The 14,448-nt window shown below is 37.2% G+C and overlaps 1 protein-coding gene across 1 annotated transcript in view; it reads left to right on the top strand.

The window, feature by feature from the left end:
* Window positions 1–14,448, top strand: part of FRY (furry homolog (Drosophila)) — a 160,203-nt gene that overhangs the window by 34,493 nt on the left and 111,262 nt on the right. Inside the window, exon 3 of the mRNA XM_009998351.1 lies at window positions 10,688–10,741. Within this exon, the coding sequence (XP_009996653.1) occupies window positions 10,688–10,741 (54 nt within the window). The remainder of the gene's footprint in view (window positions 1–10,687; window positions 10,742–14,448) is intronic.

Genomic DNA, 14,448 nt, shown 5'->3' with positions numbered 1-14,448 from the left:
TGCCCAGGGAGGTGGTTGAGTCACCATCCCTGGATGTGTTTAAGGGTTGTTTGGATGTGGTGTTAGTGGATCTGGTTTAGGGGAGAACTTTGTAGAGTAGGGGTGATGGTTGGACTCAGTGATCCCAAGGGTCTTTTCGGACCGGAATAGTTCTATGATTCTATGAACGTCACCCCATTTCATTGCCATTTCACCTTGTGCTAAGATGATTTTGAGTTGCTGTGTGTTGGTACATTGTTTCTGTTTCTGTCAAACTATGACTATCTGAATGTCTGAATGTCAATTTTACCTTATTCAGTGAAATTGTTTTGTAAATTCGACATAGAATGTAAAAATACGACGAGAGACTGCAATGTCACCTTCTTCTTGTCAACATTTTCAGAACGTATTTCTTATAGGGATCTAACTGTGCAATACTAACAGTAATTCAGTGACACACATTTTGTTAATATGAATAGAATTTACAAGGCATGGCATGCTGCTGTTTGGTGGTGACTGTGACAAATGTGCAGGCAGTTTTTTTGTAGACATGCAGTCAAAATTATCTTGAAATAATTAGGTTGTAATGAAAGAAGTGACAAGGTAAAATGGCAAAAATTATTCTGGAAAAATGGCTAAGAATTTAAGTCCACTCTTTTTGTGGGGCAGCTGTTGGATGTTTAGCAGATTTGTTCCCACGTTTCTACTCTGCTGGTAGAATTTCAAACCAGGATGTCCCAAGGATTTGCAAGACGGAGATTACAAACTGGTGGTGCAGAGCCACCCTTTGGCCTTTTTTCACAATAGGTAGTCAAATGGTGAGCTCTTTGAAGATTCTGTTCTAATTAAACTCAAACATACTTCAAAGAAAATCAAACTTGCAAAGTGCTCTAACACTGAGATGTTCCTAATTTGAATTCTCTAAGTCATTACAAGATATGACAGTTTAATTTTATAATGAGTGATGAATATTTAAGATGCCTTTTAGAAAAGCTAAAATTATCTGTTTATAATAAAATTGCTTTTTCCTCTCTTTTATCACAAGTCTAGCTCAGATTCAAGCACTGAAGTTACTATGGGATTAAAGACTTGCTGAGTATTGTTAACCTAGATATTTATTTTTATACACACATTTTGCCTTTTTATCCTTTCTGATTATATGTTGATTATAGGAATTTTTCTCTCAGTTTCTTTTGGGTCCCTGTGCCTGTTTGATATATCCATCTCTTTCTTTTGTGATACACACAGAACCCAACTGTAAATGGTGCTGTTCTGAGAGCTCTGTTGGAAGACCAGGTTTGTGTCCTGACGGCAAGGCACAGACATTAGTTTGCTGTTATCTAGGGCAGCAGTGAAGGGCTCCTCCTGCAGCCTCCTGAAATCTCAGCTGGGATAACAAGATTCCAGTGGCAGAGAAAGCAGAGGGTAATGTCACCTACTCCTCCTGCTGCCTTGCCTGTCAAACAAGTATGATTTGACATTTTGGTTACTGGATCTGGCAGCGATCATCATAGAAAATGCCCTCCTCAGCTAGTATGTTTTCTAGGCATGAATCTAATGTCAACTATCCACTGTGAAGTCTTTAAGAAGCTATAACGGAAAGCTTTTGTTTTCAGATATGGTTTGTTTCTGTTTGGGTTTGGTTTTTTTCTCTTTGGAGATTGGGTTTTTTTGGAATTTCAGGTCAATTTTTTCACCTCTTTACGGTCTCTGAAATATAACAAACATTTTAATAATTTCATTAAGCTCACAATTATGTGGCAGATTTTTAATTATTAAACTACTGTATTCAGATTGTCAAATCCTATTAATCCAAATTAAAGGTATTTGACAGCAGAATTAACTAAAAGGGATTTTCCAGTTTATAAAATTAAATTCACATAAATGAAATATAAGTAATAACCTTTAATAAAAGTGTAACCTTTAATAATTTCCTGCTTCTTTTCTGTAAATAATTGTCCTCCTTTATTATGAATATTAAGAATATTTCCTACAGACCTTTTTTTACAGGCATTCATATTTACATATTTATTGGTTTATATTGTAAATCTTCTTTGCATTACTTCACTTAGAAACAGATTCTGGTATTTTATTATTGTTGATTTTTTTTTCATGCAGTGGTGGCCTTAAAATGAAGCTAAAGTGAGAAAGCCCAAGAAATATTTTTGCCAGTTCAAATGATAAAATGTGTTTACATATCTTTGCACTGTAAAGAGAAAACAAAAACAACACATAAAATAGTTTCCTTTTGATGAGTGTTGATTATCACTTTGGGTAATAATTCATCCTGTGCATACTGATCAGGCTAATATTTAAATACAGCTTTTAATACTGCACACAGCTATAGACATTGATAAAACTTAGTGAGCTACAGGCATTGACAGTGGTTAATGGATAATTTAGCTGTTGGTAAACTTTTATTATGCTTTTCTCCTGCAAGCATCTTTTACTGAACTTCTCTAAATTCAGGATCTCTCTGAATACTGAACTCAAGAACAGAATTTACTCATAGGATTCGGACTATGAGCCTATTCAGGTATTCTGCCTGTAACTTTCTCCTCTTACTAGGCAGGTAAAAAAAATGAAAGCAGTGATGTGGTTGATGGACTTCCATTTCGTTGGAAGTTTAAAGACATTAAAATACAGAGGTTGTGATAATAGCCAATTAGATGATTATGAAGACTTTGACAGGACAAGAATAATGCAAGTTTGGTTTTGCAGAGACCGACCAACCAACGTGTAGTGGCATTGCTATCCAATTAGCTTTAATCTAGGCTTCACTTTCTCTAGGCATTGCAGAAGAAATATGCTAAGGACAGACTTGGGAGAAAAGGAACTAGAAGGGTTTTTGGTTTTCAAGGACTGGGCTGTGATGACTAGTAAGATTAATGCAGGCTATAATAATACCAAGCAGTTTTATCATGCAGCTGTAATGTAGAATTTTCTGTTTTACATGGACTACAATTCCAGCTGCGTCACATGAGGAACGACTCCTTTGTTCTCATCTATAAGACAACACTTCAGTGTTATCATGTTTTTACACTGGAAATCCTCATTAATAGTTTGGCATACATTGAGACTTCAGAGCCCCATTTATTCACAGCACAGAGACAGGAGTTACTATCATGAACAAGTAATTTAATGAAAAAGAGAGAAGATAAAGTGCTTTGCTTTGTTCTAAGTATTCACTCAGTATGTGTGTGCCCAGATAAACTGAAAAGAGGACAACTTTATTTATATAAAATTATGCAAGTATATATTGAAATTGCTGTTCTCTTTAACCCCTATAAAAAATTATCTTCCCTAGGACCTTCTATAAAGAGAAACGTGTCTACAAATGTGCCAGATTCCCATTGTCATTTGTCCCTATCCACCTCTGTGTCACTTTGTATCACTCAAGGATTATGTCACTATTCATTAATATAATTGTTTTATTCCCCTAGCATTTGTGGAATAAACAGTAGTGGAATTCTGAAAAAGTTAAAAATTCTGTAAAACATATGGTCAGTCCATCCCAACAGTAAATAATTCATAGTTCATAATATCATAATTATATATGTAATGCATTATAACTTTATTTCTACTACATTATTTATTTAGTATTTAAATTATATTATTTAAATTATATAAATATTAGTGGATTAATTTTTTTGCATCCAGTTGTGATAAACAATGTGTGGGAAATGAATAATATTTATCTATTATTTCAGAAATTGTCTCTGAGTTACTCAAGATACTTCTTCATTAAATTCTGTCTCACATTATTATACTGAGGACTGTCCTCTCACCTGTACATTAACAAATTGAAGCTTTTACACACCATCTTACTTTAACTGCTCAATATGTAACCTGAATATACATCCTTTTATTGTATGGAGCCCTTCAGATCTGTTACAGTGTCTGCATTGAGTGACTGCTTGAATGGAGCAGATAGATATATGTCTGTCAGTGGAAGGACAGCCTGGAGGACCAAGGACAGGTTGCTAAAATGACATGCATTTTTTTCCTTTGTCTTGTATGGAAGCTGGAATCTGGCCCAAGCTGCATCCTGTCTGGGCGAGATCAGCTTTCTCCTAGCAGAGAGAGAGGCAGCTAAGCCTGGGAGATACCCTTCATGAAACAACCAACCTCTACTAATGTACTCAAAGCATGTGAAGGTAGAAAACTATATAAAAATCTAGATTCAATATTGAAGATGGAGGCTATAAAATACAGTAAAGACAACTCCAACAGCATAAAGAGCCTTCAGTTCCCCTTCCACTCATCAGTCACCTCAGGAATAATATCTCCCTCTAGTTACCTCAGTGCACATCTCAGGCTGAGACCTGTAGCAAAAGTGAAGCACCAAACAGGGCAGATCCATAGTCCTTCTAGGGTGGTTAATCCTCAACCTCAGGACAGTTGTATTCTTGAAAGATCTAGAAAGTATGATGTGTTTTAATAAATAGCCACAGATTAAGTATCTTCTATGTAGTTCAGGGGGAGGTACCACAGAATTGAAATACAGGCATAGGAGTTAGCATCATAGGTAAAATATGCCTTTTGCAGAGAATGTCATAATCAGACAAAAATTAGCCTTTAATACCTGACGTGCTGACATCAGCTCTCACCAAGTCAGAACAATGCATGAAGTGGATGCCAAAGATGAGGGAGTCAGAGCCAGTGAATGAAAACTCGTATTGGAAGGTGAACTGATGTTGTATTCAGCAGTACAGCAGTACTGGGCACATCTTTTTCCAAGTGAATTAAATGGAAAAGATGTTAAAAAGAAATTAACAACTGCTTAAAGAATGCATAGACTGAGTAATACTGAACTTGTCTTCTAGACATGCACCTTTCATTATTTTTATGCAATAACTGTAATGACAAGTAGGTTTTTGATCTGAATTTGCAAACAAAAATATATTTATGGGAGATGCAGAATATTTTTACATATATTCCATAGTGACTTAAAGTATGCTTTTTTCCTCCAAATGAAATACCTTGTACAATTAGCATTGCTTTTATACTTAATTTTCAAAAGCTACATGCAGTACATCAGTTTTCTGTAACATTTTTTGAGCGTGCAATTTTGTCTTATGCAGAGCTGTGGCATTTTCTTGAAGCTGTATATTCATATCTTTTAATTATGTTTTCCTTTAGAATTTCTTTTTGGTGTATGATTAGAATTTCAATCAAGGAAATCCCCTTTTCTGATTTTACTGTGTACCATGGTCACTGACACAGTCTCTTAAAGGAATTATCTAGCATCTAATTGATGCTGAGCAGATCAACAAGAGAAATCAAAGATTCTGTTGTCATCCATTGAACTCGCAATTTGTATTTTTATACACAAGGACCTGCTGACTTGCAAAGAATGGCTGTGAAAACAGGACACTTAATTGCTTGTTTCATAGAATTTCCAGGTGGGAGACATTGGGAGACTATCAGTGTAAAGAGGTTGTGCTTTTGAGTGAAAAAGCTTGGCTCTCTTAATTACTTAGGTATAAATTAACTAGGCTTCCTGGAGGGGTAGTGGGAATTCCCAGATGTTAAAAAGGTAAATAAGAGATGAAATTTTTTTCCCAGGAAGTTCAGTTTTTTTTCAGTACAGCAGCTTTTTTTTTTTTCTGGACCATCATTTTTGAGAGGGCAAAACAGAAGTAAATACTTGCAAGTTCAGCTGCATGAACCTGCTCAATGCAGGATCAGCATAGATCCATTTTGGGAGGGCAGAGGCAGGAGCACACAGCTGAGATGGAGGCAGGGACCAGACAGACAAACTGTCCCTTTCAGAGGCAACTGGCTGGTAGGTCACCTGCACCTGAAGGGGAGGTGCTCCTCTCTGGAGTCAGGTTTTGAACATCCAGTCTTCAGAAGCAAACTGGCATTGTGACATTTTCTCCCGCATGACACAGATAATTGTTTACAGACAGTATGAGTGCAAGACTGAGAGAGATGCTTTTCTGATCTTTGTACAAAATAACCAATGGCAAAATAAAAAATTTAGCATGTTTGATCCACCTATTTTTGGAGCAGACCTTTTCCTACAAACCACCACTTTCCTTTCCTGTTGAAAATAGTGTAATACATATATGTTCAATTTCTTTTGGGACTTACGTAATGATTCATCATAATCAGAGAAGAATTACACGTGGGTATTTTTTTGGTTCTTGGTATTGCATTTACATGTATTTACATATAATTTAGCTGTCGTGGTTGAATGTGATCTACATCTACTCCATTTTAGATTAAAAGGTCCATTCTGCTTTTCCTTTTGGTAACTCTTCCATCCCAGCAGATTGACTGCTCAGTAGAGTGGATGCTTTTTAGCATGCAGTTCAAAAGTTACATTTAGTATCAAAATATCCTTCCATCCTTCATGCTCTTATAAAAACAAGGATTTTATCTGACTTGGTTATACAGTACCCAGTCATAGTTCAATAGGAATAACATGCTGAATGATTGCTTAGGTTAGAAATAGCTTTCAGGAGCATTATATATCACTGTGACATAGTGAAGTTTAATAGGCACTATAGCATCCTTTAGTTTTCATGTTACCCTGAACACTCAGATCTGTGACAGATGGTCAAGAAAAGGTATTCCTGTGTAAATTTACCCAATTATATTTGGGTAGCAGCCCTGAAAAAGCATTAATATATTAACCATTAAAAGTAGCTGACAGTATTTGGAGAAAAGTTTTGGCATGCCTGTGACAGTTTCACGAATATGTTATTTTTTAGATTAATTATTATATTCTTCCTGAATAATTTAAATATTATATCTAGCTGATGAATGCAAAAGTGATAAAATATACATTTGCCATCGAATAGTTGACATACTCTATTTTATTACATTCCATTAATGTTTCACAACAGCAATGAGGCAGAGGAAAGAAATAAATTTATAGGTGACCATTTTGTTCTGTAAGCATTGGTGATGCAAAAAGTTTAGTTACACTGATAGCTTCAAATACTAAATGCAAAACTGTCTTTGTTTATCTTTACTGCTTTTCTGTAACTTATTCATATCATGGGAGTTTGCAGCATGAACAAATACGGAGTATACAATTGAAGGCAGCACTTCAAACAAGAAATAAGGATGTTTAACTTAGTGATTAAAAATGGAAATGTTATTATTGAGAGTCCATTCTTCTGAACTTTTCTGATGTTTTTTTATAGTCCAAAAAGCTATGAGCTCTTTCAGATTAATAAAAACTTTCTTTATTCATATTTTGTGGTTGTAGGCTTTGGCTCCAAATTCAGCATACCTATTCATCCAAGATTTGGAAGACGTTTATGTAGAATGTATTATAGCTACAGAGATTCAAACAGAGTCAACTCATAGTATAAAAGAGCCTCTTTGCCATTTCTGAATGGGTGGGCAAGAAAATAAATAAAACAGTGCCTTGAGGCTGGAAAACTTTTTAAAGAATTTTTTAAAAATTTTAAATAATTTATTTCCAGGATAAATAGACTACTATGGAATCTGTTACTCAGAGGCAATTTCACTTTGTTATACTCTTTAACCTTGTCTTTGCCAGTCCTGAACCTTTGGTATATAATGAAAATTACTCCCATTGGGTATAAATGCATTTTATTTAGTAACTGCCATAGCAATGATGTGTAAAATACTGCCTAAAATGAAATGGTGAGATTTGCAAGGGTATTAAAACCATAGAATAGGCAAGTTGGTTACAGTAAATGAGAAGAAATTATCTATTGTATAAAGAAAAAATGCTGTTTTCAGAGAACACACTTGCATGTAGTTGAACTGTCTTTGAATTTACTCAGGAGTGTCCTCCTGACATGGTCACTTGTTACACTCATCATGCAAGCAATCATCCTTTTATAGCTTAGGAGCATTTAGATGCCAAAAAATATACTTGTGTCTTCTGGCCCTTCATCTTTATTCAGTTCATTATCTATTCAGTACTCATCATTAATAGTAAAGTAAATAGTAATAAGTTTCAGTTTCCTCAGATCTCCAAGCCCCAAATGTAATTTCTGTGGTTATTGCCATTCACCATGAGGGTACATACAGTGAGTTGTTCTGACGTGGGCACTGCATTCCCAGAACAGGGGGGCATGTGCCAAGACACTTGGCTTCGCAGGGTCCACTCAGGTCCAGGCAGGCTGAGCCATCACTGCAGTGGCTGCAGGCAGAGTCAGCGACTGCATGGGACTTGGGAATAGGGGAGGAAAAGGCAGCAGCAGCAGCAGGAGCAGGAACCCAAATGGGATGAAGAAGAGGCAGAGGCAGCTGCAGAAGCAGCTGTTCCATGGCAAGAGCGTGAGGAGAAGGAAAGTGGTAAGAACAGCAGTAGGTGCAGAATGGGGTAAAGGGGAGAAAAAGGCCTCAGTTAAAGCCCTAGAGTGGAGATACTGAGAAATTAAAGCAGCAGAACCCTTCCTGGCTTTTGCTAGGTGTTCTTGGCTAGTGTCCATTCTGGGCTGCCTTCTGCTGCGACCAAGTCTGTTGCACAGGCCGTGAAAGGTTTCTTTAACTGAATGTGCCATGGCTTGGGAAGCCCTGGTCTAGTCACCTGTAAAAGGGGCAAGTGATGAGTTGTACTGCCTTGTCAAAATAGAGGGATCTTCATAAACTCAGAAAGAAGCTTAGCCCCTGGGTAACATTATCAGAAGCTGAAGTATTTCTGAGGTGTGTGTGCTTCCAGAGACAGGCAAAAGGTGATTAGGAGATTTTCAGGATTGAAGTTTCAGATGTGGGTTTCCAGAGCATTTTTTGTTTAATTTAATTGTGTTCACCTTACAGACAAGCATATGACAAGAAACCCTATACCTTGTTTCTGCCTGAAACACTGAATGCATTTCTGCAGGATTTTAGATCCTGCTCTGGAAGCCAGGCATTGCATGGGGCATGGGAACACAAAGTGTCTGGGAGCTGAAGTAATTTTAATTGAAACAGTCATTAAGAAATTTCTCTGTGGTAACAGAAGGCTTCTGCAACAGAACCAGGAATGTAATTTTTTTTAAAAAAGGTTGTTGTGTTGGGGTTTTTTTTCTAAGCTGCACTAATTCTCAGTACATTGATTTGCCCAGGACCCATGAAAACATATGAATCTTTCCCTTTTAAATAAGTTGAATGCTACCTTTGAAATACTGACTGCTGTCCTTTTCAGTGGGTGGCAATAGACACTAAATAGACAAAAGAAGTCGTGTCCTCCCATGAGATGCAACTAGGTAGGGTAGCACCAAGTTACTGATTGAGGAGGAGGACCGTGGGTGGGGTGGTGTTGTGTGTCTGTTTCTGGGCTACAAGATTTTACTGTGTTTTTTCATTACCGATAATCTGTCATAAAGTTATAATTAATGGTTGTAGTGCTCTAACTGTAATCTGGAGGAGTCACTTCAGATATTAGAGATAGCAATTAAAAATACCGATGACTGTCACGGATAAATCAGTGACTTAGTAGAAAACATTTTGTTGGCTTTTCTATTGGATAGGTGGTCAGGGAATACTGCAGTCACCCTGCAGCCAGCCTCCTTGCCAACTGTCATTACAAATGGATCAGCATAATTAATTTAAATATCAGACAGCAGATATACCGGTCAACATCTTCTCCAGAGAAAAATATCAAATAATAGAAATCTTTGGTCCACCTCACGTGTTTCCATTCCATTATCTCAGCAGCTTTACAGATTTCTTTGTTTTGTGTGTCACATCCCCTGACAATGAAGGTATTTTGCCTGATACATCAACAGATGCTGAAGAGTGTAATAGTTGGCTGAAAGCTGAAGAGAAAATCTCATGCTGAGCTGGTGGGAGAGCCCAGTCTTGCAGCTGTAGGAGAAGAAAAATGTGTGATTTATAGAAGAACAAGGCGCTGGCACATTTCAGGCATCAGCAACAGTGGTACAATTCAGTGCAGAATCGTGACATTGACGGTGACATGTTTTTCAGACTGTCATCTGTCTTCATGTATCATTTATTTTCATTGTGGATTAGGAGACTTATGCTTTGTGTACTGTTGTATGTATCTATAAAACTGGCCTATGTACTTCTATGTGCCTCAGTAGTTGAGCCTGCTAGGAAAAAAAAAGGTGAATTCATACCTTCATATTCACCATAAAGGTGAATTCACTAAACAATCCCAGTTCCCTCATCTTCTCCTCATAGGGCTTATTCTCCAGATCTTTCACCAGCCTTGTTGCTGTCCTCTGGACACGCTCCAGCAGCTCGACATCCTTCTTGTAGTGAGGGGCCCAGAACTGCTCACAGCACTCGAGGTGAGGCCTCACCAGTGACAAGTACCGGGGCATGATCACCTCTCTACTCCTGCTGGTCACACTATTCCTTATGCAGGCCAGGATGCTGTTGGCCTTCCTGGATACCTGGGCACACTGCTGGCAATAGTGTAGCTAGGTAGAGGTCCTTAGTTATGTGTTAGAGGAGATGCCACATGCTTTTTAGAATTTTGAAATAATTTATCATCATTGTGAGTACGAAGTACCTTAGATGTAATAAATAGTTGATCCTTTTCTTTCTTGGAGAGGCACTAAAGGCACCAAAGACATGTTGTCATTATTAGGTCATAGGTATGCAGAGGTATCATTTGCAAATGAAGCAAACAGTATCTCCAGCGTGAAAATGATCAGGAGACAAATTATGCGAGTGAAAATCTAACACAAAATATAATAGCAGAGTTTGATAGAATATATAAAAGTATTGCTACTAAGTAATATGAATTTACTATATTTTCTTTTAGGAGAAGCCACTGACCAAATCTTTGCAACGAGGAGAAGACCCACAATTTGATCAAGTAAGACTCTTGAAATTGCATTATTTCCATTCCTCAGCCTGTAAGACAAATATTTGGAAGGCAGTCTAATGTCCTTATACTGTCATTGAATACTGCAAAAGCAGTATCTCTCAATATGCTTTAGTGGAATGATGAGTGGTCTGCCTAACTATTCTAGGATTTTAATTAGGAGGATTTTCCCACTGTTTTCAAGCTCAGTATTTGTTTGCCTTATAATTTCTTGCTTGTTACAGTGTATGAAGCACATGCATTATTCCCTGCCTTTTTTCCCTGATGAAGGCTTTGAAGTAAACTTTGTGTCTTTTCAGAGTATCTATTTTTTGAAACAGGTACATGGCCCCTAATCTTTTTATTCTTATGGTTAATATGAGTGCCTTTAGAATAATTGTCACTGCTGTCAGTCTCATCCATCTATTTTGTCTCTGTGAATCAGCATGCCTTGCATGTATGCTGCACTTCCCATAGGATGAGCCAACCTGTTGTATTTAAATTAAGCATAAATTCAGTTTTCAGGATAAATGCCTGTATGTGACAAAGTAAACAGTAATTGGAGAAAAATGTTTGGCAGGGAGAAAATTAAATTCTTATCTGGCATTGGATTAATGAATTGATTATGTAAGAGAAATGGGATTAATTTAATAGTAAAACCAAGGGCAATATGCACACTTTTAGTGATGGTAAAAGAGAATTAATTTTTGTGAGCTGTCTCTTTCTTAAAAAAAAAGGTGTCTAGAAAAAAATCCTATATAAATATCCTATTTTGAAATAAAGGTAAGTGTGAAAGAGTTTAAGTTGCATAAAGGATGCCAAGACTCATTCCCTACAAAGAAGAGGGATGGACTCAAGGTGTATCATAAGCAATGAGGTTCTTTGCTGCTCCACCATTCCTGCCTCAGTTGCGATCTATGTCACCATTGCTGCTGATTCCATGGCTGCTCGGTGCTTTGTGCTGCCAGCACTGCCACAAATACAGGATGGAAAGACATGGCAGAAAGACATGGCAGAAGCATATTGATTAACTTAACTTTGGGAAAGTAGATAGGTATGAGTGAGACTTCAGAACCTCAAATTAATTTAACAAGCATTGTGTTTTCTGGAACATTAGATACGTTGTTCCAGAAACAAAGCTGCCTTGTGAGACGCTGTTGGCATTCTCAAAGGCTCACTTTGTAACTTTAGCTTGACACAGTGATGTTCTCTAGGTAGTTCTGCTGCTTTTTGGGGAGAGATAGCCTGCTTGGAGGTCTGTTCAGAGCCAGAGGCAGAAGGTAGGACTTGCACTGGGGAGTGTCCTGGCCACCTCACTGACCACAGAGCAGAGGTGCCAGCCACTGTAGGCTAAAGGAGCCTGCTTTGTGAGTAGTCTCTTGCTGCCTAATGAATTTTTTTGTGGTATTCTGACCTTAATTTCTTTTTTTTTTCCTTTCCTGTGGGAAGAGTGTCACCTATAAATGGGAAAGAAAAACAAATTAAACCACTCATATGCAAACCTGGTGATACTGTTCCTGCAGTGAACTAAACAAACACATAATGGGTGGCCATGTTTTCATTAAATATTCAAGGTTAAGCAAATTGTGGCACTTTACGGGAAGAATTAGAAGACTTATGCATCTCCTAGTTATTGGCAAGTAGACAGAAAGTTTAACAATTCAGTCAATCAATTAAGGAGAACAGCAAATGTTTCCTAGAGTGAAACAACTATATATTTCCTACTGTTGCAGTTTACTCTGAATGCTGGGTGTAGGGGTGGGGAATGCAGACAAAAACAAAGGCAAATTTTATAATACACAGCATTTGTTTGTATTTCTAATTGCGTATCTATAGTCCTATCTATGTGTAGAGTTGGTAAGAAAGTATACAGCTGAGATTGCCTTGGATGTCCTGTCAGAAAAATTTCTTTTCAGTTCCATGAAAATTTCCAAGCAAACTATTCAGATTGAAATTTTCAGACTATCTCTGCCTCAGCCTGACTTATTTGGAATGTTTCACTGTTCAGGTTTCACATTGTTTTCCTCCTGAACAATACGACAGTTTTTAGATGTTCTAGTTCTCCTGGGATTGATGTATGCCTGTGACTGGGAGGTGGGACCCCAACCTGGCTGATGAGCCTTTTTCTCAAGAGCATGGTTCATATTTGCCAAAATCATTTTATTTTGACTAAATTGTAGTTAAAGTTTCATACAGAAATTTGTAGTACACAGGTAGAGATTTGCTAGAACTCAAGCTAGAGTAGAGACAGGAATATAGATAGAGCAAAAAGTCTTTACTTGGGGTGTTTCACTTGGTAGGTTAGGTCAGTACTTCTCAGTATTATGAAGCTATTTTGCAAATGATAACATCAGTATTATAAAGTTGTCGTGAAAGTATAGATAATTTTGCTAATATTAAAAATGAAGGTGTGGTCTACCTGGAAAACTCAGAAGATCATGATTCCACTTGTTATTAAGATACAAGTAAAAGGGCATGTGCTTTTAACTCAAAACACTGAACTTTTATTTTTTAAATTAGCTCAAATATTTAAAGAGTTTATGGGGTGAACAAAGACCAGGTTGATAATCCCTTGCTTCTGCCTTCCAGGTAAGGTGTGGAAAGCATTGGAGTTTATTCCTGGAACACATAAAGTCATCTAGCTAAAATAGTAAAGGCTACACATTACATTCCTGACATTTTTACTACAGAAATGAAGGAAGAAAAGAGGGAGAATTCCCATTGAGCAAGAATTTTCAAGAGGTGTCTAATAATTTTTACTTTCAATTTTAAAGCATCAAAAGTGACACACCGTCAGAGGAACCTAATTTTCTTTTCCTGAATTTATCAAAACCATTTCTGTTCAATTTGAATGAAATTTATAGGTGATGCTGAAGTGAGCAGGCCACTAGTCACTTAAAAATATCTGAGCTGCATCTTCTAACTGTGAATTAAAAAGCAGCAGAAGTAAGGCATGACCTGATGTAAAATTTTCCTTCTGCAAATCAGCCTCACAGGTGGAAAAAAGCATCCAAAACCCCCCTTTGCAGTAAATTAAAATGAAGAGAATGGAACTTTAGCTACCCAGAGTAATCAGTGTTGAGTTTAACACTGAACCATTTAAAATGACTATGGAAGTGTTGCTTACTTCCCTAAGCTGCTTTATCTTTGACTCTCTGGGAATCAGCATTTTTCCACACCCATTCACAAACAGCACTTTAGGAATGCTAGTTGTGATGGTGGTGATGGATCCAGCATCTTGGGACCTGACTGTGCACGGGCAGAGCTGTTTCTCTCCATATGGTTGTAGTGTCAGTGCCTCCTGTTAGGCAGACAGTCTTGTCCTGTTTGGCTGCGAATTGCATCACCCTCCTCAAACTCATAATAGTATTTTGAGCAACATATGAAGTAATCTTACTGATCCTGACTTGCAGAATGTCTTACAGTCAGCCTAACAAACAGGATTCCCCACACAGACTGTATTTTCCTTTTTAGGTGTACATGTATATAAAGAAAATAGGAAAAAAAAATTCATATAGTTTGAAATATCTTTATAGTAAATTTAAAATCATGTTTTACAAGTTCTTGGTTAGACAACTCTAGTAGCCTGCTGGCAAAGAGCATTACTGCTCCAGCATTTAGCATGCTCTGTGTCCCCTATTACAGAAATGTTATTAAACATTGTACTACTGAACTATGACTTAAACTTCCTATTACAGGAAACCATAAAGTTGCAGTAC

This window comes from Chaetura pelagica, unplaced genomic scaffold (genome assembly GCF_000747805.2).
Source record: "Chaetura pelagica isolate M959 unplaced genomic scaffold, ChaPel_1.0 scaffold105, whole genome shotgun sequence".
In the NCBI taxonomy this organism is placed as follows: domain Eukaryota; kingdom Metazoa; phylum Chordata; class Aves; order Apodiformes; family Apodidae; genus Chaetura; species Chaetura pelagica.
This window is presented reverse-complemented; position numbering and strand designations above follow the sequence as displayed.